Source organism: Pteropus medius, unplaced genomic scaffold, assembly GCF_902729225.1.
Source record: "Pteropus medius unplaced genomic scaffold, Ma_sr-lr_union100, whole genome shotgun sequence".
NCBI lineage: Eukaryota > Metazoa > Chordata > Mammalia > Chiroptera > Pteropodidae > Pteropus > Pteropus medius.
Genome location: NW_024355990.1, coordinates 11,307,918 through 11,334,176, shown reverse-complemented (window position 1 = coordinate 11,334,176; position 26,259 = coordinate 11,307,918). Strand labels below are relative to the sequence as shown.

General features: G+C 35.1%; 2 protein-coding genes and 1 pseudogene across 3 annotated transcripts in view; 1 reads left to right on the top strand and 2 right to left on the bottom strand.

The window, feature by feature from the left end:
• PITPNC1 (phosphatidylinositol transfer protein cytoplasmic 1) overlaps positions 1-4,247 on the bottom strand; it is a 219,402-nt gene extending 215,155 nt beyond the window's left edge. The window contains exons 1-2 of one of the 2 annotated variants that reach the window (XM_039859239.1): positions 4,126-4,247; positions 3,873-3,992 (exon numbers count right to left, since the gene is read on the bottom strand). In XM_039859239.1, the coding sequence (XP_039715173.1) occupies positions 3,873-3,887 (15 nt within the window). In that variant the 5' untranslated portion in view covers positions 3,888-3,992; positions 4,126-4,247. Of the gene's footprint in view, positions 1-3,872; positions 4,056-4,125 lie in introns of those variants that run through there. The other variant, XM_039859240.1, reaches the window with a different exon arrangement.
• Positions 4,248-4,292: 45 nt separating this feature from the next.
• On the top strand, positions 4,293-26,074 carry PSMD12 (proteasome 26S subunit, non-ATPase 12). The gene is made up of 11 exons (XM_039859237.1): positions 4,293-4,487; positions 11,069-11,128; positions 11,214-11,342; positions 14,393-14,500; positions 15,909-16,013; positions 18,961-19,110; positions 19,202-19,336; positions 20,214-20,326; positions 20,952-21,126; positions 22,938-23,015; positions 23,677-26,074. The coding sequence occupies exons 1-11, from the start codon at positions 4,380-4,382 to the stop codon at positions 23,884-23,886; spliced, it is 1,371 nt and encodes a 456-aa protein (XP_039715171.1). The 5' UTR covers positions 4,293-4,379; the 3' UTR covers positions 23,887-26,074.
• Positions 19,717-19,835, bottom strand: LOC120600498 (uncharacterized; annotated as a pseudogene).
• Positions 26,075-26,259: the final 185 nt, after the last annotated feature.

Below are 26,259 nucleotides of genomic sequence, written 5' to 3'. Positions count from 1 at the left end.
TGTTAAATTCATTCTTAATAAAACTACACAAAGCAAGTCTCAAGGCAATTCTTTTGTGTAGACCCATGTATCAGACCTCTATTAAATACGGAGAATGCCTTTGACGTGTAATTGCTTGTACCGTGCAGTAAATGCTCATAAAATAAAAATTAACTGACGACGATATGGTACAAATTGCTTCACATAGAAAAAAAACCTGGAGGTTCTGTGGCTAAAGTTATTAGAGTTTTGTCTTTTTTGAAATAAATAAGCTAATACTGTTTATCAAAGCTTTACTTTTTATTGCATTACTTATTTTTACAAAAATTATCAAAACATTGGAATGTGTTGAGATGGATTATGAGAGTATACATAACCTATACTCACTGGAGAGAAATATTGGTGATGAAAGAAAACATTGTTCTTGATCTGGAGGGTCGTTTAAGAGGAGACAACTGTGTAACCATAGTTTATGGTAGTTCTTTAATGCCAAAGCATATTTAACCTAGTATCATAAAATGATATCGACACAGATCTGGAAATGGTATTTCTTAGCCATGTGATGCAATAAAGATGTCATGTAATTTGACTTTTTGTGGAACATTTTAAATGTTACCAGAGAGAAAAAGAGGGAATTATGTTTGCTTATTAAGCATATGTAATCATTTATAGCAAAACCCCAGTTTAAAAATTGCTTAGGTGACTGTAGTTAGGCTGACACCCTGAAACCTGAAAATACTACCTTATTGGAAAAAGTCTTTGCAGATGTGATTAAGGATTCAAAATGAAGAGATTATCCTGGATTATCTGGGTGAGGCCTAAATAGAATCATAAGTGACTCTATAAGAGAAAGGCAGAAGATTTGACACACCCAGAGACAAGAAGGCAATGTGGCCCTGAAAGCAGAGATCAGAGTGATGAGGCCACAAACCAAGGAATGCCCACAGCCACCAGAAGCAGGAAGAGGCAAGGATCAGATTGTCTCCCAGAGCCTCAGGAAGGAGCATGGCCCCGTCATACCTTGATTTTGAACCAGTGGTATCGATCCAGATTTCTAGACAACAGATTGTGAGAGTCAGTTTCCATTGTTTTAAGCCACTAAATCTGTGGTTAGTTGTTATAGCAGCAAGAATAAATGAATAGAATGCTTCAGTTATGACTCCGTTTACCTGATATAATTGCACTTGACATGAAGTAATTCTACAAAGGACTGAGAGATTTACTCAAAAGACAATGTGTATTTTTCTTTACAAAGGATTCATGGCAGACTTGAAAATACCAAGTTCTCCTATTGCCTTTAAAATAGGCAAATTACAAAAACAAATATTTTACACACATTTCAGGGACATTTCTGTGATGTAAGCCTCGTGGCTTTAAATACCATCGATATGCTAATGACTCCTAACTTAAAAACTCTCTAGTCCAAATGACTCCCCTTAATTTGACACTTGTATATTCACTTGGCTTCTCAACATTGTCACTTGAATATCCAACAGGCACCTGGAACTTAACATATCCCAAACTGGGCTGCTGTCCCTTCCTCGTTGACATGGTCATCTCTAATCTGCTCTTGGTCAATGACAACTCCACCTTTCCAGACACTCAGGCCAAAAATCTTGATGACGTTTGATTCCTCTGGGTCTACCTTCAGATTGCATCCAGGATCTAGGCAGTTCTTACCACTAATGCTGCTTCCACCCTAATCCAAGCCACCACCATTTCCCTCTTGGATTACTGCAGTAGCCTCCCACCTAGGCTCCCAGCTTCTGCCCAACCTAGTAGTCACACAGCAGCCAGAGTGGTTCTTTTACTATGTAAATCAGCTCATGCTACTCCTTTGCCCAAAACCCCCATTGGCTTCCTGTCTTACTCAGATGAAAAACTAAGTGCTTCTAGTGGCCGAATTGCCCTAAACCTCATCTCCTACAACTCTCACCCTCACTCCTTCTGGTTCTCAAACAGGCCAGGCAGACCTGAGTACTGTCACTTCAGGCTTCTTGCTCCCGCCTCTGCCTGGAGTCTTCATTCCCTAGCTATCTGCAAGACACCCTTACTTACTTCATGTCTTGGCTCACTAGCAGTACCTTCCTTGACCACCTCTCAAACACTGTCACCCCCAGGCTCATACTTACATAAGTGTCTTCTTCCCTTCCTTAGAATGTTCACTTCAAAAGGTAGGAATTTGAGTCAGATATGTGCACAGCCAATAAGCTGAACATGCCAGAAATGCCAAATACAACCAAAATATACCCAAAGTAGTAGTTAATACATCTTCTATATAGTAGTAGTTAAAATATATTATTTTATTTTCTGGCGCCTGCACTCAAAATACATCATTTTAAATAGTATAATATACATTACCACTGTTCTTTCTGAATAAACTTTTTCTAATCAGCATTTCTCCCTACCTTTTAGATTCCTTATTCTTCCACTGCCAATTTTTCTCTTTTGAAACCAAATTCTTTCTTACAAAGCCATAAAGTTAATCTCAGACTCACCCAAATAAAGGATTTATAAAGAGCCTGTCTACAGTATGGTACTTGTACCTATTTTTCTGACCATTGCTCAGACTTTTACTACTTCATTTACTTCACTTTAATATTTTTATTTTCTTTGCAAGCTATCCCTTAGATTTCATTTGCTTTCATTTTTTGTTACCTCCAAGCTTAGCAAGGAAGGGCTTCAGTTTGGTGTAGGAGCCAACTAGAGTTTTCTCTACCTATTTGTTCCCTTCTTAGACCCCCTGACACTTTTATTTTTTGAGTTCTGAAAACCATTACTCTTTACTCCATCACACCTTTGTTATTTTTTGTCTTTTCGAACTCTCCACACAAAATGTAGACCTCCAAATCCTTGTCTATTCTAGTCAAACCAACTGCACACCAAATACAGGGCCAGAAAACATCTTAACCTAATGCATCTCAACAATACTGGCTCTTAGAATGTTTTTGAAATTTGTGAGGCAATTTTAGGTTGTCACAATCATTGGGAGAGGGAGATAGTACCATGTAATTAGGATGCTAGACACGAGCAATGCAACAAACCTATACAATAAAATACTGTCCCACAATATCAGACTTTTCAGTGTCCTGCCAGACACTTATGTGTCTAAGGCCTAGACTCTAACTCCATTTTATATATGTCAAGCTATTTTTCTTTGAAGCCTTAATATGGACTAAAATTTCTAAGAATTCTTCTGTGTGAAAAACAATGGAAGATTATACTTTGATATAGTCAGAACTTTTACCAAGAAGGTGTACATCATTTTGGAAAAATCATACTACCAACAATAAGCCCTTTGATGCTCGAGGAACCAGTAGAACACACCTAGTGTTTGCAGCTTTTGCAATTACAGTTATGTGTACAAGCAAATAACTACTTCTTTGTATTTTCTACTGTAAACACATTTTAGCTTTTATATTTTGAACTATATATTGTGCTATTTTACAATGTTTCTCTTTTACATTATAACTGGCATATTTTCTTGTTTTGTTTTTAAATTGTGTGTAGATGGTTTTTATTATAGGACAGTATTTTTTTAAAGCTGATAGCATATATAGATGTTGGTGCTGATTAAATTGAGAACCACTAACACAACAGGTAGACCAGTGCAAGATTTCGCATTTGCTTCCCAATCTACCGTTGACACTTTGACCACACCATACACAACCTCATTTTCATTTTCAAGGATCCAAAGCCTTTTTATAGGGACACTATTGGTGCAGATGATAATAAAGAAAACTCGTATGGTCCTTAAGAATTGAAATAGTCTCGCATATGTCATCTCTTCTGATGCCCACAAGAGTCCTATAAGGAAAGCAAATGTCTTTTTAAAGATTTTTCTCACCAACTGTACTGTATTATAGTAAAAACGAAAACCAAAAATACTTTACTTGAGCCGCTGCCATATCTTCGTTTAGGAGCTTTCAGAGATCCCACAGATTAAGCCACCAGGATTCTCAACCAGATGAAACCTTAGAACTTTTTTCTTTAGGGTTTATTTCAGCCTGCTCCTATAGAGTTGAAAAAACCGAGATTTGAGGACAGTTAAGCGACTTGCCCACGGCTCTGAGAAATCATGACCTCTCAAAGCAGGGGTGTAAAAATATACGGAATGGTCTATTCTATTACACAAGTTCTGCTCACCACAAATTCTAAGTGAAAGGTCTGTCACCGAAGACAAATCCGGACGTGCGCTACAGGGGCGAGCCCCGCCCTCCAGCTCCGCCCGCGGGGCTGCCCGCGGCGCTGCCTGCCTGACGACCGGCGCAGGGGACCTCGTGGGGTCCTTCGCGCGGGCTCCCGACGCACTGCCTGAGCGGGTGCGCAGGCGGCTTCCGGTGTGGGTGACGAGTGGTGGCCGAAGCAGGGGGACATCAAGGGACGCTTAGGCAGTGACCATGGCGGACGGCGGCTCGGAGCGAGCTGATGGGCGCATCGTCAAGATGGAGGTGGACTACAGCGCCACGGTGGACCAGCGCCTGCCCGAGTGCGAGAAGCTGGCCAAGGTGAGGGGAGGCCGGCTGTCTGTTGGCGGGCGCCAGGGGCTGAGTCACGGCGCGGAGCCTGCTTAGGCCTCAGGGGGCCTGAGGGCTGGAGCGCGCATCCCCCCATTGCCTGCCCAGCCCGGGTTGGGCCTGCCTGAGTAGGACATCCCAGGTCGGCCTGACCAGGGAGACTCCGTAGGCGGGGTACGCTAGTGCATACAGCCTTCTACACTCTCCCCAGGACAGATGGTCACTTCATCCCCGTGCGAGTTGGGGCCCCATAGTACTTTTTGCCTTTTCTTGGATACTGTTTAACGTTTACCTTAGTAGTTTCCCTGGAGTCCAGGCCGCTTCAGCATTCAGGCTAGATCAGAGAGTTTCGTTCTGTTACTCTTGCTGAATCAATTTATGTCAAGTTGTTTATAGATCATGGCGATGCGCCTGGCCTTTGGCCAGGAGAAAAGGCAGGCAAGTGATAGTATGAGGTGATTAACACAGGCTCCCTGTCCTTGAGGAGTTGTCTAATAGCTAACGAATTAGAAAGTCTTGCATGGTGGTGAGTACCATGTAAGTATAAATAGTGTCATTGGAACATAGAGAAGGAAGCTGTTCATTCTTTCTGGTGGGATAAGGGGAGGTTTTACAGGGAAGCTAATGTTTGTGTCGGACCTTAAAGAATGAATGAGATTGGGTTAGAAAGGAGTCCTTCCTGTAGCGGGAACTACGGAAATAAAGACAAATAGGTACTAAAATGCAGAATAACCTAATTAGAGGAGGTCTCGAATAGTAGTTTAGCCCAACTCAAATAACTGCTTATCTCCCATAGAATAGAAATTTAACTTCCTCCAAACATTCGTCATGCCCCCTGCTGTGTGTCAGGCAACTTTGTGTATCATTTTATATAGGGAGAAACCAAGGCTCAGCGTTATTTGCCCAACGTTACAGTGAGTAATAGGTAGAACCAGGGATTCAAAACTCGGTTTGCCTGACTAGGGTATGGGTAGTGGTTGAGTCAGCTCCATCATGGGCTGTTGCTAAGGATTATGTTCAAGCCTCATTAAATTCCTTGATCCTTCTCCAGCTACAGACGTTTATTGCTATTCACCTGGGATGCATTCACTAATAGGGTTGTTTATGTCTCTAAGGAGCTTACTACATAAATATATTAAAGTGTAATAAATTCAGGGGCAGGAGGAGTGTCAAGTAATACTTCATATTTAGTTTTTAGAAAACTTTTTAATGCTTCTCTTTTTTCCAAAAAAGAATTGAATGAAGCTTTACACACCCCCACTCGCCACCCCAACCCCCGTAAAAAAAAGGATAGGGAAAAGTGATGACGTTGATAATTTCTTGGGTTCAGTACACTTGATGGAGGGGAGCCATATGTATTCATCTGTGAGCTTTCTAGCGGCTAGTGTGAAGAAACATCAGTTACACAAGGGTTGGAAAATTGAAATACCTACAGTGCCAGGTAAATAATAATAGCTGGCATTTATTGAATAGTTTCTGCAGTGTTTACCTGGATTAACTCATTTGATCTTCACCTTAGACCTGTGTGATATGTACTATTCTTATTTTATAGAAAACAGGCTAGGAGGAGTTGAGTTACATGCTCCAAGGTCATACAGCTAGTAAAGTGATGGAGCCAGGATACAAACCCAGACCAACTGCTTCTACAGTGTGTGCCCTTACCATGCTATCCTGCCTGGTGAACCACGTATAATGAAGACCTGAACTTCTGAATACCTGCCCAGGGAAAGGGAGCAATAACTCTTCACTTCCAGTTAATGTTTGCCAGTTGAGGATAAAGGCCAAACTTTGTCATCTCTTCTAATTTGGGGGAGAAACCAATAATATGAATTTTTATATGAGATGCCTCAATATTTAGAAACTGGACACTGATCTCTTTTAAAATGCTATTTGAGCAAATACCATGTAGATCAAATGTTTACCTATAGGCCAAAATCAGCCCCTGAACCAGCACTTTGGTATTAATAGAATGATAATGTCCACAAGGAAGAAAGCATTTGCTTAAAGAAGTACAACCATTCCTAGAACTGAAACCTAGGAGGAAAAAATCTTCCCTTACCCATTTCTTCTGATAGCCTGCAGTGTGCAAGACTTAATCAGTGCTAGATCAGAGGGGGCGAGGGAGATAAAGATTATTAGACAAATATTTTGCCTTCGTAGATTATACGCCAGTAAGAAAAAAACAATCACTGCTACAATCATTCTTGTGATTACATGAATAGTATTTTTTTAGGACATTGTTATGTTCAAGACAGTTAAAAAGATTTGCAGCGCAAATGCCAGATGCCTTTTTAGTTGTCAGGTGGAATGAAAATGTTTAAAACAAGGAATGTTGGGCCTCTTAAAATAAATAAAATTAAAGGCATTTGGATTCTGATTCTTCTTTAAGCCACTGTGCCAGTTGAACAAAATAAGATGTAGGTATAGATTGCTTTTATTGGGGGGCAGAAGAGGTAGAGGGCTGGAAGATGGTAAGGTATAAGTTTTTTATTTGTATAGACCCATAGTCTTTAACTTCTGGATTTGGTGACTGTTTTACAGTCCTAGTTAACTTTTTTAAAAAGGTATATTTCTGTGTTTTGCTATTTATTCATCATTTTGTTTTATTTTCTAACCATTTTTCCAAACATAAGAAAATACTTGTTTAGCATTGCATTTCTCCATTGAAATGTATGGAACACTTTAGTATGCATTCTTTTGTTTTTTATTTTGAGCCTATACATAAAACTGAAGAACGTTTTATTTTCACTTTACTGAGAAAACTAAGGTTTGGGCAGCTGAAGTGGTTTATCCAGTGTCTACAGCAGAGCCAGGTCAAGCTCAGGTCTCCTGGCAACAGAATAGTGTTCTTTTTCCTACATGCTGCAACCTGTTTACAGGACTATCACTCCATATTTACTTTCCTTAATACAGTTTTTATTTTTAACAGGAAAGACATTTGAAGATAAAAATTTTATGTATATAGAGACTTAAGAATGTATCAGGTGAGAAGACCACATGTAGCAGAAGCCTTCAAAACTGAAGTCTAAGCCTGGTGGTGAAATTGCCAAATCTAGGCCATTTGAATTTCCCAAGATTGTGACCTAGTATAATTCCTAACACTATAAGTCCTAACACTCACCTAGCAAATAACAACAATAAGTAATATTTATTGTCGTGTAAGTTTTATATAATATTAGCTATTATGATGAAGATGATGATGTTCATGCTGTGTTCCAGACATACCTTCACAGGTATTGCTTTAATCCCTACACCAACCCTATGGTGGAAGGACTGTTGTGCTCATTTCACTGGAGATAAAATAGAGGGTCACAGAGGGTAAATGTCTTGCCCAAGTTAATGCAATGGTAGAGCTGAGATTTAGACACAAGCACTCTTGCTGGAGAGCCTGCGTTTTTAACCATTACATCCTACTGTACCTGTGATTGGTACTTGAGGACCCTGCATTAGTTTGGTGAGATAATAAAAGTGATACCAGTTCTTGATAATGGTTATTGCTTCACCCTTATATCAAGGAGTTAATCTAAAGAAGCCCTTTTCTGAACTATAAGATGTAGCATTTAGCAGTTCTTAATACACAGAACTTAATACACTTTTTGATTATGGTATATGTGGCACATGGTTATTTAGGAACTACTTACATTCTTAAATCAAATATATCCTTTGATTCTCCTTTTAATGTCTTTTCATTTAATTTGTCACCTGCGGCTTCTTCTTAGGTTAGTATTAAAATGAAATGTAAAACAGTTTACTGATTGCTAGCAGCTTGGACAAAAGACCTCTTTGAGAAATAGATCATTTAAAAGTATTGGATTAGCATTTGTAGTAACTTGTTATTGGCCTTTTTCTTACTTGTTTAGGTTATTTAACAAATCATTAACAGATTGGATCCATTTAGGAGTAAAGGACACAGACATACAAAACTTACAGGTAGAGGGCGGGGTGGGGGGGAAAAATAACAAACTTACAGATACCCAACGTGTACTGCTGTTAAACTCCTTAGTCATTTATCTCATTTACAATGATTATTTTAATGAGAAAAATGAATCATAAAAGGCACATGTTCTAACAAGTTGGTTTTTAATAGTTCTGGTTGTCTTGTTTCTCTATGTTGAAAGGCAGCATCGAGGAGATGGAATTTTTAAGAACTGTAGTAATATATAGCAAAGATAGGAGGAAGATGTTTAGCCATAGGATTGAACATGGAAAATTGGGAGAAAAAAGTAGGATAATTAGCGAATTAGGAGCTGTGTTTAATAAAGTTGATGATAGTGTCCCTCACATAGCACTGAATTGTCAGGCCATGTAACTTGTCACATCCTACTTGCTGTGACAGTAAGAATCAGGAATTGTAAGCCATTAAGATCAACTGAATAGTTCTAGTCGTTGTGGATCCATTCAGTGCATACTATGTGCAAGTTGGTGCAAGGGAAACAACAATTCACTAAACAAGGTCCAGCCCTAAAGGACCTCATAGACTGAGGAGACAAGACATGCACATGAAGAACTATGGCATAGACATAGAGGGCTGTGCATAATGTCTACAGAAGCAACATTATGTGCTTGGCCAAGTGCAGAGCGCTGAGCCTCAGTGGCGAACAGTATGGACATGGTCCCTGCTCTTACAGAGTTTACATTCTAGTGAGATTACAAAGACAGTAAACATTAAAATAAAACAGTCTGAGGTCATTGCAAAGCAGAAAGTTAGTGGGCTTGAGTATTAAAGAAGAAGGTGCTGAATGACTTCTGATTTTAGAGAGCATTATCTGAGAACACCTTTCTGAGAAGGTGACATTTCATGTTTCATTGATACCTGCAGATCATTGCTCTAGAGTAATGTATATGTGATTCCTTCACATGTAGGGTTCCATTCTTTAAAACCCGTAGATGAAATGTAGTAAACTGCACTCCGTTGATCACAGTCATGTGACTAATAGTAATTACAAAAGTGACAGGAGGTGGCCATGAAAAAATAGTTATTTTGCATTTTAACTATTTTTACATTACATTTGTTACCAGATAGTAATATTTTCCCTATGGACATACTTTGATTCAAGCAAATACATGATTTAAACTGATGTGGTTTAGTTTACTGAAGGGAACATTGGACCAGGAAGCAAGAGCCCTGGCTTCTGGTTCTCCTGATTAGTTTTGTGGCTGAGCTATTTGGTCCTCAGTTTTTTACTCTCTAAAGTGAGATAATTGGATTAAATAATGTCTAGCAGTCTTTCCACTAAGATTCTTTGATGTTATAACTTATTAACATTGAACTTTGGGGAATCTATAGATTTAGTTTTTGTCCTTTTCTTCTGATGGACATTGAGCTAGCATGTATTATATATATGAATCTATAGAGCTTTCAGAACTGGTGCTTCCCTTTACATAGGAAACATTGTTAAAATATTAGTGATCATATCTATTTAGTGTCAACTAAAATACGTTCAGATAATGGCTTTATAATACATATTCTATGCTGCATTGAAAAATCATAGTTTAAAACTTATCTTGGAAAATATGGAAACAGTATTTGGAAAAGTTCAAACATTATTTGCTCTTAATTCAAAAACTTTAGTTTCTTTTATCAGCAAAAGAGTGCTCGTGTCATTCACGAATGTCATTAAAATTTTTTTTTCATTTATGATTAGGAAAATTTCTAAATAACGCCTTCCTCATTACTTCCAATTTAGTCATTGTTATTAATACCAGTATTGTAAATGCAATTTTTGTGCTATGGGTTGATTTTGTTTTTATCAAAATGTGTGGTTCCTAGTCAAATGGCTTAATTTAGTCCTTGTGTATTGTCATTTAGGTTTATATTATTTGAATTTTGTTATTCTCAGTTCCTAATATGTCCCAAGGAGAATGTTTTGTTTTTGTCTATGAGGTAGAGGTTGTTATCAGTAGACAAAAAGGGGTGTGTTTTATTTGGATCAGTATCTGCTTAACAACATGACTTTAGGTATAACAGGTGTGGGTATTGTCAGATGGTTTTCATTTTTTTAAGCACATTTTTTTATTTTTAAGGTCATTGAAAATTTAAACCAGAGATTCCTATCCTTATACCACCAAATATCCTTTTTATTTCTCCTCAAAACTTTATTTTAAAATTCTTGTTATTGGAAACATTAATTTGAAAATATAAAAATATTTTTTTAAAGAAATCATTTTTTCATTTTTATTCTTCAAAGACACGTGACTGCCAGTTAGGAGTCTCTGTTTAGAACGAGATAAACAGGTGTTACCACACCAAGTTGATAAATTAGAATCCAAAACAAAGACGATGTTTTCCTCAGGTGTTAAATCATTGTTGTTCTATATTCAGTTTCTTTTTTAGGTATTTTGAAATAGTAAAAAAGCTTATGGGCCCCAAGTTGGAAACCACCGACTTACGGAATCCACTAGAGAAGCAAGCACTATCATGAAAAGTATAAAAGTAGTTAAGGGGGTGGTCCTTTTCCTCTAAAACAGGCCACTGATTTTTTTCTTTTCTCTGTCAGAAACATCTCATTTTAGACTAGTTATTTGATTTTGTCATGTCGATGGTGTTTTCACTGTTCATTTTAATCTTTTAGGAAGGAAGACTTCAAGAAGTCATTGAAACTCTTCTCTCTTTGGAAAAACAGACCCGTACTGTGAGTAAATTATAGTGAAAATTGCAGTTACCAATACTCTCATTTAACATGATTGCATTAACTTTCAATGTTTTCATTTTTACAGGCTTCTGATATGGTGTCTACATCTCGTATTTTAGTTGCAGTAGTGAAGATGTGCTACGAGGCTAAAGAATGGGATCTACTTAATGAAAATATTATGCTGTTGTCAAAAAGACGGAGTCAGTTAAAGCAAGTGAGTTCATAATTGCTCGAAAAAAAATTCTCATTTAAATAAGGACTTTTAGAAAACCTTTCTGTGAATATGTATTGTATCTACTGTTAATTCAACATAACAGTCTAGACAGTTTTTAAAAATTCTGTCCATAAACTCATGACAACTGCTTTTATTTTTGTTTTTTTCTTTTAGTCTTTATATATTTGAATATTTTTATAAAATTATAGTGAGAGTATTGATACAGCTTTGTTCTATTTCCATGTCGTACCATATCTTCATTTTTTATTTTAAATGATTTTGTCATAATCCACCATGTTGATAATCTGTAATTTAACCACGTCTTTTATTAAACACTTAATATTAAAACTTATTTTTGAGGCCATTTCAGATATTTTGAATATGGATTTTGTATAAGGATTATGTGTGTTCTCTTTGGGTGTTTTTGAGAAGCTGAATTTTCGTTATTGCTTCTGTGTTCTGCTTGAGATATATTTAAATGGTCCTGTAGAAGTAGATTCCACTTTTTACATTTGTATCTCATCTTTAAAATGCTATTCTCTGAGAAGCTTCTGGGTTTTTATTTTTTGCTTTCAAATGATAAAGGTAATGACATGGTAAAACAAGGCAGTAATAGAATCAAAAACAGAAATATAGGGTTCTTGTCCAAATCCCTTATTTCATTAGTCTGCTGCTAGAGTAAGCTTAGTGGGTTAAATTATTTTTTGCAAAAAACAAAGTTACTGTAATTGTTTTTCTGTCTTTTTTTTTTAGTTAAGCTTCCATGCATAAAAATTCACTATTAAGAATTTACATGGATTTAATTAAGACAATCTAGTAAATGTGAATGTGAAATTTGTTTAAATATACCTTTTGGTGTTCAGGTCTGTGGTTTGAGAAACCATCAGAGTGGTTGAGAGACCAACATAGATAAACTGTCATCTTCCTCTGATTTTCTACTAGGCTTGCTTTCTATAAGACAATTTTGCAATTTTGAAAGGTTTACTTAGGGTTGGTTAGAAGGGCAATCTGGGTTAAAATAAACAAAAATGTATCATTTATATAGTATTAATACAATTCAAAGCACATTTTCTCAAATACAAATTTGATTTCAGAGTCATAAAATTTCAGAGCTATTAAAAGGTACTATTTAACTCTATTACTTTTTTGATTGAGAAACTGAAGTTTATGTATAAGGCTCTTGGAATGCAAAGAAATGTGCAAATAACCTACAGTTTAATACAGAATATAAATCACAAGTAATCTTAAGTACATCTTTGACAAGTGTTCTAATGTTCATGTAAAAAATTATTTACATACACAGCAATATATAGTAAGTGACATAAGAATAGTGAACGGTACTAAGAATTATGAAAGGAGGAAGAGAAAATTTTTGATTAGGTTTATTGAGAAGATTTCTTGGAGAAGGAGGAGTTTGAGTCAGCCTCGCAGTTGGCCAGTGACGTAACCAAGACTGCTCTTTTTGCTGTAACGTGTCTTCATAACTGGAAAGTGCTTAAGGACGGAAAATTCTCTTTCCTTTTCTCATAATTACTCTTTACCTAAAACTTACTTTTTGCCTTATCAGGCTTAGAAAGTAATACTTTTTTAAAATAGTCTTTTCTAGATTGCTTAATGGTTTCAAGTTCATTGTTACTTGAGCAGAGGGTAGGCCTCACTCTAACCATAGCTTCCTTAGTGACTTATCTATATGTTTTTCTGGGAGCTGCAGGATGTTCAGTTATCATTAGAATATTGATTGTTTTGTTTTGGTTTTGCTCTTACCCTCCATCTGATTTCTGTTAATGTGTTTTTTGCACAGTAGAATTATCAATCATATGCCCATCTAGAAATCATTATTATAATTAGCTTTAGAGGGATCATATGATTTGTGAGATATTAGGTGTCCCAGAGCCTTGTACTTACTGAAAGAATTATAGTTTACAATAAAAACCTTGCTTCTTGGAACTCTTGGGTCTCTGAGCAGCAGATTTTTCAGATAATTAAAAGGCTAACCTGGGCTACATGAACATTAACTATTTTTCAAGGAAGTTTGCAAGATATATCTTGGGAATCCTTTTTCAGTTTTATTGAGGTTTAATTGACAGCAAGATTTTCTATTTACTTTTCTGTTTTCATAAAATATGCTTAATATAATTTAACATTTTCTTGAAGACAGAGTCCTAATTATTATCAATGATTATGATATGCTCTTTAGAATCTAAATTAGGGGTTGACAAACTGTGGGCTATGGACGAAATTTCACCTGCCACCTTTGCAGATTAGTGTTTGAAACGCATTGTCTGTGGCAGCTTTGAAGTTACAAAGGCAGACAGAGATCCTATGACCCACAAAGTCTAAAGTATTTATTATGTAAATGTCAACAAAAATTTACAAAAAAGGTTTGTGAGCCCTGAGCTAGGTCATAGAATGTTAGAGTGGAGGAAATGTCCAGCCCGCTTACATTACCTGTGAGGAAACTGGGCAAAAGATGCTGTGCCTTTCAGTGTCACATTTTACTGAGATGAGTGTGGGTCACTATGGCTCCTCCTCTTCACTCAGATGGTGGACCTCTTTTACCTTCTTCCTCTGCCACTGATGCTTTTTTCCTGCAGTCACAATATCTGCTGGTCATTGCTTCACTGCTCCCACAGCCATAACTGAACTCTGCTTTTCTCTTCCTTTAAAAAAAAAAAAAAAAAGACCTTTGGTCCATTGCCATTTCCTCCATGCTTTTCCGTTGGGCTGTAAAAATGCCTGCTAGCAAGCCATCGAATAGACGCTAGATGTGCTTCTTCCATGTTTCCTTCTGTGTAATCAGTTCACCAGCTGTAGTGGGGAGAGGTACAGTCTTTGCATATGAGGGTATCCTAACTTTCGAATTGTTACTGGGTGTTCAGTACTTCTTAGCTGTCAGGGAGATTTTAATGTTCTTTGTTGTTCTTTCATAGGCATTTCAGTATGTAGAGTCGCTTGGGAAAACCAGATTTGCCCATAGCACTTCCATCAATAACATACTTCCTTTTCCTGTATGAGGAATGGATTTTACTTACGGGCTTTTATTATTTTAGGCTGTTGCAAAAATGGTTCAACAATGCTGTACTTATGTTGAGGAAATCACAGACCTTCCCATCAAACTTCGATTAATTGATACTCTACGAATGGTTACAGAAGGAAAGGTGAGTTGTCTGTTGGCATAACTTACAGTAATAACTACTCTTATCTGTATTCAGAGACACTTATGTATTTAGACATTTCATATTAGTATGTAAAAATAAGGTTGATAAGGTTAATTCTTCACCCTGGCCTAGATCTGTTTGAAAAATCTATTTTGGAATAGCTAAGGTTTCACTCCAATATTTAAATTAATAGAGTATTTGCAGTGCGAAGTTAATTTTCAGAATTTCACTGTCTTGCCAGATCTATTTGTATTTTTTCTTTTTCAATGTCCTTCTCTGCACCTCCCCATCTCATGTTTCTCTGAAAAAGGTCAAGCATGAAATAGTGACTGTGGTAGATACATTTCTTTCTAGATAAGTTTTTGTGGCTTGAAGACAGTAACTTAGCTTATATTTAACTTTTTGTCTCTGTCAGTTCAGTTAATGTTACTTAGTACCTGTGGTGTGCTAGGTCCAGAATGAGCAAAGCACTATTCTGTAACTCAGAGAGGTCAGTCATAGAAATAATTACTGCGCTGTGTTGTGACAGTAGCAGTGTGCCTGTAGGTCCCAGTAGCACAGAGGTAGAGATCGATCGGCTGAGGTGCCCAGGGAAACCTCAAAGAGTTGATGGCTGAGCTGCCTTTTAAGAATTAATAGAAATTCTACAGGGCAAGGGGGTAGGGAGAAGGGCATTTTAGACATAGTGAAAATTATACACAAAGATATCAAAGTAAAGAAAATATAGTACATTTAAGAAACTAAGTAGTGTGTTATTATTGGAGATTAAGGTTTTTTGGGACGGAGTGAGGAAAAGAGGTTGCTACAGAGCAAAGGCTAAATGAGTAAGCAAGCCTAAGTGTGAAAGTTAGTTTCCTAGACTATTAAGCTCTATATAGCTATGTTTTAAATGTTTAATTTGTTAGAAATTACAAATCCACTAATATTATGTATAGCTACAAAAATGCTAGTAAATCTAATACTTAGCAATATTAGATCTTTTTAAAGAATGTAGCTTTCTATTTAAAGACATCAGAATTAGAGTATTGATTGAATTGTAACTACTTGACTGCATATGCTCTTTATAAAGTGTTTTTTTTCCCCCAAATAATTCCTTTACAGGCATTCTCCATTTTCTGTGCCATTTACGTAGCACATGGTTCGGTTATTTGTTAAACACAGAGACTTTATATTTAGGTTTCAAAGCAAAGCTGCAAAATATGGGTAATATTTTGTAAAGACATTTTCTTAAAAATTATGATTGTGAATTGTAAAATGTCACACTGCTCCATTTGTATATGGAGGATAAAGTGCACAATAACTCCAAGATAAATACTCATATCTAGTTTGAATAATAGTTTAATTCTCTTTTAAATTTTAATATATTTCTATAAGAATTTGGATAATAATAAATTTCTCATATTTGTAGATTTATGTTGAAATTGAGCGTGCTCGACTGACCAAGACATTAGCAACTATCAAAGAGCAAAATGGGGACGTCAAAGAGGCAGCCTCCATTTTACAAGAGTTGCAGGTATGGTGCTGCATTTTAGAGTTTGTAAATGTATTTTAGTCAGCAATATTTTCTTGCGGGAATAGCCTATTTTAGCACCTTATTACTTTTTTCTGAACCACCAAGATCAAGAGTGAGTGCAATAGGGTGTGAGGTTGTTCAAGTAGCTGGAAGTAGCGTAATTATGGTCCCAAGTAAATTTAACAACTAAAGAAATTTTGAAGAAAAATTAGGATGAACAAATTAATCTTGATATTGTGCTATTATTTGAAGATTTTAATTCTCTTTAGAATTATAGAATTATAGAAATCAGAATTAAATAAAATCAGTAATTTATTTACTATTTACTCTGCCTAAGGAATTTGATATTAATTATTGGTTTTGTTCTTAATATTTGGTGGTCAATTTGTAGGCTAAATTGGTTTATCAAAAAAAAGTGCTTCATAATTTGCTATGTTTCAGGACAATTTTTAAGAGAGACCTTAAAATAAGATAACAAAGAGCTAAAGAAATATGAGAAAAACCATTGATTCTCACCAGAAAAATGTACATGAACTGTGCTCAAAACCTGGCTTATTATTTTAGCCCATCAAAGGCTTCCTATTAAGTTAAATTGATTATTCTAACTTTTCAATCATGTAGCTTGTCCTTTTTAGCTAAAGGGGAAAAAATAATACTGGAAGGATCTTGCAATGCTATGCATTGTTCTTTTTTTTTTTAACATATCATATATTCTCTATATACTTTGTCTCATTCGGTGTTCACACACAATTTTTAGTCCCAATTTTCAGCCAGGGAAGCTGAGACTTAAAGTTAAGTAACTTGCCTAAAGTCATTACTGTGAAGTGACCGAGTTTGGATTCATACTAGTTCTGTTTGGCTTCAGACTTCTTTCTTTTTTTCTTTTTAATTAAAAGATTTTATTTTTTAGAGCAGTTTTAGGTTCACAGCAGAACTGAGTGGAAAGTACAAAAATTCTGCATATAGCCCCTGCCCCTACTCACTCAAAACCTCCCCTATGTCAACATCCTGCACCACAGTTGTACTTTGTAGTTACAGTGGATGAACCTACATTGGCACATTATTATCACCTAGAGTCCATAGTTTAAATTAGGGTTCACTCTTGGTGGTGTACATTCTATAGATTTTGACAAATGTACAGTGAGATGTGTTCACCATTGTAGTTTCATGCAGAATAGTTTCACTTATAAAAATCCTGTGCTCTTGTCATTTCACATTTCCCCTCTAATGCCTGGCAACCACTGATCTTTTTACTATCTTCATATTTTTGCCTTGAAACTATTTTACAACCAGGAGTATTATGTACCTCATAATTCAACATTATTTGTGAAATATTCTTGCCAAAAATTAAATCTCGATTATATATAGATTCATGTGTAACCACTAGTTTACAGGCTATACCAGGGACAGAAGAACCTGTTAAATGATACACAGGGACATAGTCAGCAAAATTCAGACTCTAGGAAACTATAGGATGATTGGCTTGATTTCTTCAACAAATAAATGGCAAGGAAAAAAGAGACATAAGAAATGTATCTGTCAAAATATGAGCCTTAATTGGATCTGATTTGATTAAAAAATAAATGAGACTTTTGGGAACTGATATTTGGTGATATAAGGAATTTTTAGGTACGATAATATTCAAAGTCTTTCTTTTAGAAATACATACTGAAATCTTTATAATATGTTTTCTGAGATTTGCTTCAAAGTAATTGACTCAGAGAGAGTGGGTGAAGATGTTTAAATGAAACATCGATTATTCATTGTAATTGTTTTTATTTTCCTTAAAAAATTACAAAGGAAACAGTAAAATAAAAACATTTTCAGACCAAATTATAATAACAATAGCCTCACTTTATACTGCTTTGTAAAATGTGTCATTCTGGATTTTATAAATTCACTTAAAATATATGTATACCAAATATTAGGAACTTTTTCATCCTACTTGATATAATTGATTTTCTACATTGTATTCATATCTATTGTAACTACAGTCTACATCCATTAGGAGTCATATCAGCCTTGTTATCTGAATTAAAAAATGACTAGTGCCTCCTTTTTTATATAATGGTTTCAACTGTTATGTGAATAAAAGGCCTGCAACTGGCATCTTTTTTTGTATTTAGAATTATAATTTCCTCATTAGCTGTTAGGAAAATGCAAATTAAAACTACAATGAGATGCCATACCACTACATACCTATTAGAAGAGCTAAAATTAAAAAAAAAAAAAACTACTGACAATACCAAGAGATGACAGGAATTTTGCAAAGCAGCTGAAACTCTCAGATTGCTGATAGGAATACAGTCTGCAGCCACTCTAGAAAACAGTTTGGCAGTTTTTTGTAGTGGCTTTCTCCATGGTAGACAAAAGATAGAATCAGCCCAGATGGTCTTCAGCAGGTGAGAGGATAAACCATGGTTCCTCCTTACAATGGAATACTGTTTAGCAATAAAAAGGAATGAATTATTGATACACACAATAACTTGAATGAATCTTATTATTCATAGTATTGTGCCAGGTGAACAAAGACAGTCTCAAAAGGTTACCCACTATATTTGACATCTTTAAAAAGACAAACCTGTAGTGATGTAGAACAGATCATTGGTTGTCAGGGGTTATGAGTGGGGGAAGCATGTAACTATAAAGGAGTAGCATGAGGGAGTTTTTTGGGGTGATATTAACTGTTCTGTGTCTTGATTGTGATGGTGGTTACACAAATCTATAAATATGTTAAAGTTCATAGAACTTTACACCAAAAGAAAAAAAATCCATTTTACTGTATAATAATTTTTTTAATTATAATTTACTGGAGGAAACTAGCATCAACATTCTCCCAATACATGTGAAAGTTCTTACTATTTATAAGGGTGAATATGTTAATGTGTGTTTAATTTTGTTGCAATTTAAAAATGTTATAAACTAATTTGAGGACTTACTCTGGTAGGTGGAAACCTACGGGTCAATGGAAAAGAAAGAGCGAGTGGAGTTTATTTTGGAGCAGATGAGGCTCTGCCTGGCTGTGAAGGATTATATTCGTACACAAATCATCAGCAAGAAAATAAACACCAAATTTTTCCAAGAAGAAAATACAGAGGTAAGCATATCTCTTACTATAAATTTACTTTAAAAGTATTTGGGAAGAAAACCCCCAAACCCCCAATTTATTTTGTCAATGTTTTTTTCAGAAATTAAAGTTGAAATACTATAACTTAATGATTCAGCTGGATCAACATGAGGGCTCCTATTTGTCTATTTGTAAGCACTACAGAGCAATATATGATACTCCGTGTATACAGGCAGAAAGTGAAAAGTGGCAACAGGTAAGAATATATTCTTAAACTTGACATTGATACTTATTAGGAGCAATTTACATATTTTATAAATTTTGAAATTTTTACTTCAGTAATTATGTGCAATTTTATGATGCTGCATTATATTCAGTGTGTTGATAATTCAGTTTATCCTTACTTATTCAGATGAATTGTGGTAATATTCTAAATTATTTATCACAGTGGATGAAATGTAGGCTTACTATTTAAAATATGTACAGCAGGTCACCTGCTAACAAAGGTTACAGATAGAGACCTATCACTTTTTTTTTTTTTTTTTTTTTTTTGGTGAGGCAGCCCTTGGTTGACCTCACAGATTACAAGGACCTTGTCAGTTTCCAATCCCTTATTTATTTATTTTTTATTTTTTACACCTACAGCACCTGGTCTTCCTAGGTGTTCTCCCATCCAAGTATTAACCAGGCCCAACCCTGCTTAGCTTCTGAGATCAGATGGGATCAGGCTTGTTCAGGGTGGCATGGCCGTAGACAAGACCCAGCAATACTTTGGAAAATTATTTTATAAAATCAATTTTAAACAGCTCATATGTGTATTCCACATTTATGCTGCCGACTTATTATAAGAACTTTTTCTTTTATACATTTGTGTAAAAAAAATGTCAGCCCAGGTAGTAATTCAAGTTAGCAAAGACTTACTATAATAGTTTTATGAAAAATAAATATTACAGAAAGATACTATGAAAAGAGCAGCTTGGTAAGATTAAGAATTTTGAGTACAGTATTAAAAATTAATAGATACAATTAATCTGTGATTTTTTTTTTTTTTTTTTTTTTTTTTAGTTCTTGCCAAAGTTTACATTTTGTTTCTAATCCTGCATATAATCTATTGTGTTATACAACTTTTTTAGGCTCTGAAAAGTGTTGTCCTGTATGTTATCTTGGCTCCTTTTGATAACGAACAGTCAGATTTGGTTCACCGAATAAGTGGTGACAAGAAGTTAGAAGAAATTCCTAAATATAAGTAAGTACTTTTATAATTAGTGAAGTATATCTCAGTTAAAGTGCTATTTTGAAAGAAAATTGGTTAACCTAAGGGTACATTTTTTAATTGGTTGCTGGTAGATTGTTTTAGAGAGTAAAACTAGAGATAATAAAGTGGTGAACTGTTACTTAGTACCGCATCAGAAATTAATGTGATGAGATTACCACACATCATTTTAAACCACTTATTCAGTAGAAGTTTTATTTCAAGCAATTTTAGCAGCTTTTGGTTAATTAACCATTTGATAAAGTTTTGTCATTTGTAGTTTGGGGCATTTCATAAAACAGACATACACTTCATCATAAGCACAGTGGACGTTTATTTTTTTAAGTTATTTTTCTTCTATCTGTTTCATTAGTAAATCTTTAGTCCAGAGATTGGCAAATACAATACAGGAAAGAACAATGTTAGGTCAGGGAATGCTCTATGCAGGATTACCATGGGAAAAATGGTAGTAAAATTGGTAATATTAATAATTCACTTGATTCCTGTTCTACAAATAAAAATTTATTAAAAAGTGTTTGTTGGTATTTAAAAACTTGCTATTATATTAGATGAAAGTTAATTTATAGATTTGGAATAGTAAGTTTTATACAATTTACAGGGATCTTTTAAAGCTTTTTACCACAATGGAGCTGATGCGTTGGTCCACACTTGTTGAAGACTATGGAATGGAATTAAGAAAAGGTTCTCTTGAGAGTCCTGCAACTGATGTTTTTGGTTATACAGAAGAAGGTGAAAAAAGGTGGAAAGACTTGAAGAACAGAGTTGTTGAACATGTAAGAATATGGCATGGGAGAGGTGACGATTAAAAAGTAAAGTTTGGAAAATTTGAGCATAAACTTTTATTTTTCAAGTTTGATAATCAAATGTGTGTCTTAGATGTGATGTCTTTAATTCTTCACTTAGAGTTTTTTTTTCTATGCCCAATGTAATAGTGATGTAAGCCTGTTGTTCAAATGTTTATGTTTCCCAAAGCACGTCAGAATTTATCTCATCCTTCTTGTCTTTCCCCCTTCCTATATTTGGCTTTTCAAGAAAAGATAACTAGGTGTTAGCATGCTTCGTTTTGAGAGGACTTCTCAAAAATCCAAAATTTTATAGTATATAAACCAGAAAGAATGTCTTAAGAATGTGAGGGATTGATGGGGGTGGGGGAGATGGTTTTCTATCCGATACTCACTTGGTAGTTTTAGAAATGGGTAACATGTCTTAAACCTTTGATCTTCTTGGTGTTGATACAAATTGGATTATGTCAACATTCATTCATATAATAAACACATTTATTGTTAATCTTCTATGTGCCAGACACTGTACAAAGTGCTGGGACACTTGGGAGAGTAAGACATGGTCGCTACCTTCAAAAAGCTTAAAAGTTAACCATAGGGAAGATGCGTTTATAAATAAAAGTATTATAGATATTATGATACAAGTATATATAGAGTACAGGCTAGTGTAAGGAGAGAGTTGATTGGTTCTACCTGGAAGAATGGTCAGGCTAGATACATAAGAATTGACGTGAGAGGTAAGATTTGTAAGAAGAATACAGAGTTAGCAGGTGGACAAGGGAGAGCAGTCCTTTCAGGCTGACAGGGCAGTCTAAGCAAGGGCTTGGAGGCACAGACCAGCAGGGGAACTTGGGGACCCAAGAAAAGGGCTCAGCGAGAAAGGAAGAAAGGAAGTTAGGTAGCAAGGATCTGGATTACAAAGTTTGTACACCCAGTAGTGAAAACCTCTGAGAGGATAATGACCAGGCTTGTGTTTTATGGATTCCTTCGGGGGTAAGTGTGAGAATGCGTTTAGAGAGAGAAAAGACTAGAGATGAGACTAAGTATGGGACCGTATGGGCTTGAATTAAGGTAGTAGCTAAGGTATTGAAGAATGGATGGAATGGAATTATTTTAAGAAAATCAGTAGAATTTGGTCATTGATTAAATTTAAAGGGTGAAGGCAGCAGTGGGGTCTAGAATGATTATCCCACTTCCTGAGGGATTGGTGTTGCCATCGACCCTGATGGGGATGGAGGTGCAGCTTCTTCAAAGATGAGTTCACTTGTCTCCCCGCTGTTCCCCATTTTCCCTCGGGAGTGCTGGCCTGTTAATATCAAGAATCATAAAGAGGAGTGTCCCTAACTTCAGTACCATTTCCAGTGAAACTTAGGGAATTTAATTTCTAGTTACCTTGAAGTAGTTAAGATAAAGTGATGTTTTGAGATGATCTCAATTTTTAAAAATTTCAACCTTTTAAATGTTTGTGTCATAATTAGAAAAGCTTAACTTTAGGTTCTTGCATTTAGCAAAAATATTGTACAGTTACAATTTTCAATCACTAAGTCTATATTTTGACTATACAATTTTAAAGGGTTGTGGAATGTACTCAGAATAACTTATAAATAACTGCAGAAACCAAAATATCTAAGTATTTAGTTTTGTTATTGAAGTTTAGAACCAACACCATTCCAGTAGTGGCCTTTAGGAAAAAAAACAGCTCTCAGTCTGACATTATAACTAAACCTATTTGCATATGAAAACAAGTGGACTTTAGCCTTTCTGACAGCTTTTACATGTCCTCCCTATTCTCCTCTCCTCAGAATATTAGAATAATGGCCAAGTATTATACAAGGATAACAATGAAGAGAATGGCACAACTTCTGGATCTATCTGTTGATGTAAGTAGTATACGCTTGTTTGAGTTATTTTTAGCCATTCATTTTGAATTTCAGTGGACTTCTAGAAATCGAGTGAGAAAATCAATTTTGTTTTATTTAAGTTTAGGTGATAGTTTCCCCAACCTATTTTAAGTACCAAAAAATAGCGCAAATATCAGTTTATAGTTACATTAATATTATTTATACTAGTTAACATCTTAAGTATGTTAGTTTTCCATTGGTTAATTTGAAGTCCAGGGTATATATTCTATAATAAATATGTCTAGGTTCCCAAAAGTGAATGGTAGGAATAAAAGATGTGAGGGAGACTTAACGGCAATTTACCTGAAAAGGTCCCAGGACATGCCATTTAGGAGGAAGCGTAGGAGAGAGTAGATGGCGTTGCTGTTGATGTCAGGCCCTGTCCCAGTACCAGCGGTGTTAGGTTTGTGGGGAGGCAGATTGAGACTCAGCCCTAACTCTGAGTGGACTCATTATATTCATTCCCTAGACTCTCAGTAAAATAAGTACATTATTACAGGAAATCAGTAGTTGCTTACTATTAATAATGAAGTTCTGCCCTGCATATCTTGAATGAAGAGTTTAGAAAACGCTTTTCTTAAATTTTGTTAATTATCTATAATTATCAAGTCTTAATCCAATTTGTCTTTCTCTCTTGCAGGAGTCAGAGGCTTTTCTCTCAAATTTAGTAGTTAACAAGACCATCTTTGCTAAAGTAGACAGGTTGGCAGGAATTATCAACTTCCAGAGACCCAAGGATCCAAATAATTTATTAAATGACTGGTCTCAGAAACTGAACTCATTGATGTCTCTAGTTAACAAGACTACACACCTCATAGCCAAAGAGGAGATGATACATAATCTACAATAAAGGTCTTGATGCCCTTAATGCTTATAGAAAAGAGTTAAAATTGGAAGTCATTAAAAAAAAAAAAAAAAAAAAGACTGTTACGGTGTATATGTTGGGGTTGTTTTTTCCCCTATTCTCAGCTCCTTTGTCTAAAATTTAAAAGATAGTGAATATGTTCGAGGCACCTATCAACCTTTCAACTCCCTGATTTCATTGTTAACTTTGCATTTACAATTGGTACAAAAACAATACATTTCTATTGTCTGAGTACTCAAAAAATTATGTCATAACTTACCCAGATGTTTTTCTGTTATTTGAAACCTTTTTAGCTATTATTTGTTTTCATTCAGCTAACAACCATAATTATAATAAAAGCAGTATATGACGTTTATTTTCTATGGTTACCTGTGTTTCTGAACATTTTACGGGGTTTAAGTGATTTTTAAATAAATTCCGTTGTAAATCTATGAAATATTTGTAGAATTTAAAAAGCAACATAGAACATATACATTTGGGATAGAGTTGTGATTTGTGAAGAATTTGTATTTTAGTACAAATTTTATGGCATGAAGTCTTCTAGGCTGAGTACAGTGTATGGAGCTACCTGGTAGGCTATCGACTTTGTTTTTTTTTTTTTGGAGTCAAATTGGTTTCAATCACAGTAGCTTATTTTTACTTGTTTTCCTTGACGTGACCAGTTGTTGAACAAAATCATGTGACATCATGTTGACACAATTTAACACACAGTCGTTTTAACGAGACTTTGTGGCTTTAACTTACAGGTCTGATTATGTCGTTAATGCTCCGAATTCATTATCTCTTTATAGGAACTTTAGTTTCTTTATTTGAACACTGGATAACAACCTAAAATGCTTTAAAAATGACCCCCCAGAAAATTTCATGCCACCCTCTTAGCGAATGGTATAGTATTAACATTTTTTACAGAATTAAACAGAAGTTTCACTGTCAAAGGAAACATCTGAGATCAATTAATAGGAGCAAATTTTGGAAATTTTTTAAAAATTTGATTTATTTCAGAGAAAATAGAAAAATGAAACAGTGTTAGAAGGTTATTTAAAATGTTTAGATGAAAGTATAAGGTCTACTTTTTTAAAAACAAATTCAGAAGGGGAAAAACATTTTGGAAACATTTTTCATTATTCATTTTCCATGTAATGGTCACTAAATTGTCCTATTTCATGATCCCATGGCTGGGGACAATTGTAGGACCTCTACTATTTATGTTGAGTCATTGTGAATAATATAGTATTAATCTAATTTTATTCTTTAGAAATTTAATGTATTATTAGTCACAATAATAGCAACATCTGCAATCACTTATCTTTAAAAACTAACCAAAAATATGGCAAGTTCAGAAACAAAAAGTTCACACTAGCAATACTAATATGGTTTTAATTTTCTTTTGAATGAAAAAGATAGAAAATAAAATTATATTGCATTGTTAGTTTGTAAGTCAGATTGGAGCTAATTTGAATCTAGCTTCTCACTAACTTCATCTTTCTAGGGATTCATTCCCTTTGTATTTGCCAAACCTAGAATATTTGGCCATACATGTCACTGCGAAGACTTCAAGTGCTCCTCTTTGGTCTTTATTTAAGATGCTCACCCTCAACTAGCTCTCTATTCTGATTTGGTGCCGCTTACAACCGTGTCCCAGTGTCTCACACAAATTCAAATTGAAGTTATTACCAATTTCTTGGTGTTACAAAGAAGAATCCATCAGCCTAGGGCGGTAAAATATTTGAGATTTTTTTAACCTAAAGTCCTGCCTTACATTTCAGACCTAAAGCCGGCATTTGTGAAAAGGATAGAATCACCTTATTTTAAATATGAAGAAAGTAATAGTTGACTCATCATTTTCGTCAGGTTACTAACCAGAAGGAGAGGTGATAAGCCTCTTGTTTTTTGGTTTTTTAAAATGAAACATTTTTTACCATTTTTATTTCATATAATTTATGTTTTTAAAGTTGAATAGCTATCTGTAATAATTTTCAGTTTCCATATGCTTATTGAATCATTGAAAAACTAATTTTTAAAATTCATACTGCTTCATTCTCACAAGTGTTAAATGTATGATAAAAGTACCTATTTTAAATTGTTTTCCGCTCCTGGATATAGCTGCAATAAAATCACTAATTTGTGGGTGTTTAAGAAAACCTGGAGAATAAACTCGTACTTTAAAAGATTACTTCTCTTTTCAATTCTCTTACTGTTTAAAACAAAAGGCCATAGATAATTTTCATTTTTCTTTTAAAATCGTGTTCTCTTTCTAAACCTGTTTTTAATCAGTGGGAAAACATTTTGCATGTTTGTTTGAAAAGTCAACTGGTTGGCTTTCTTCTCCTGACTTCTTGGGATTGGTGAGAGGCCATA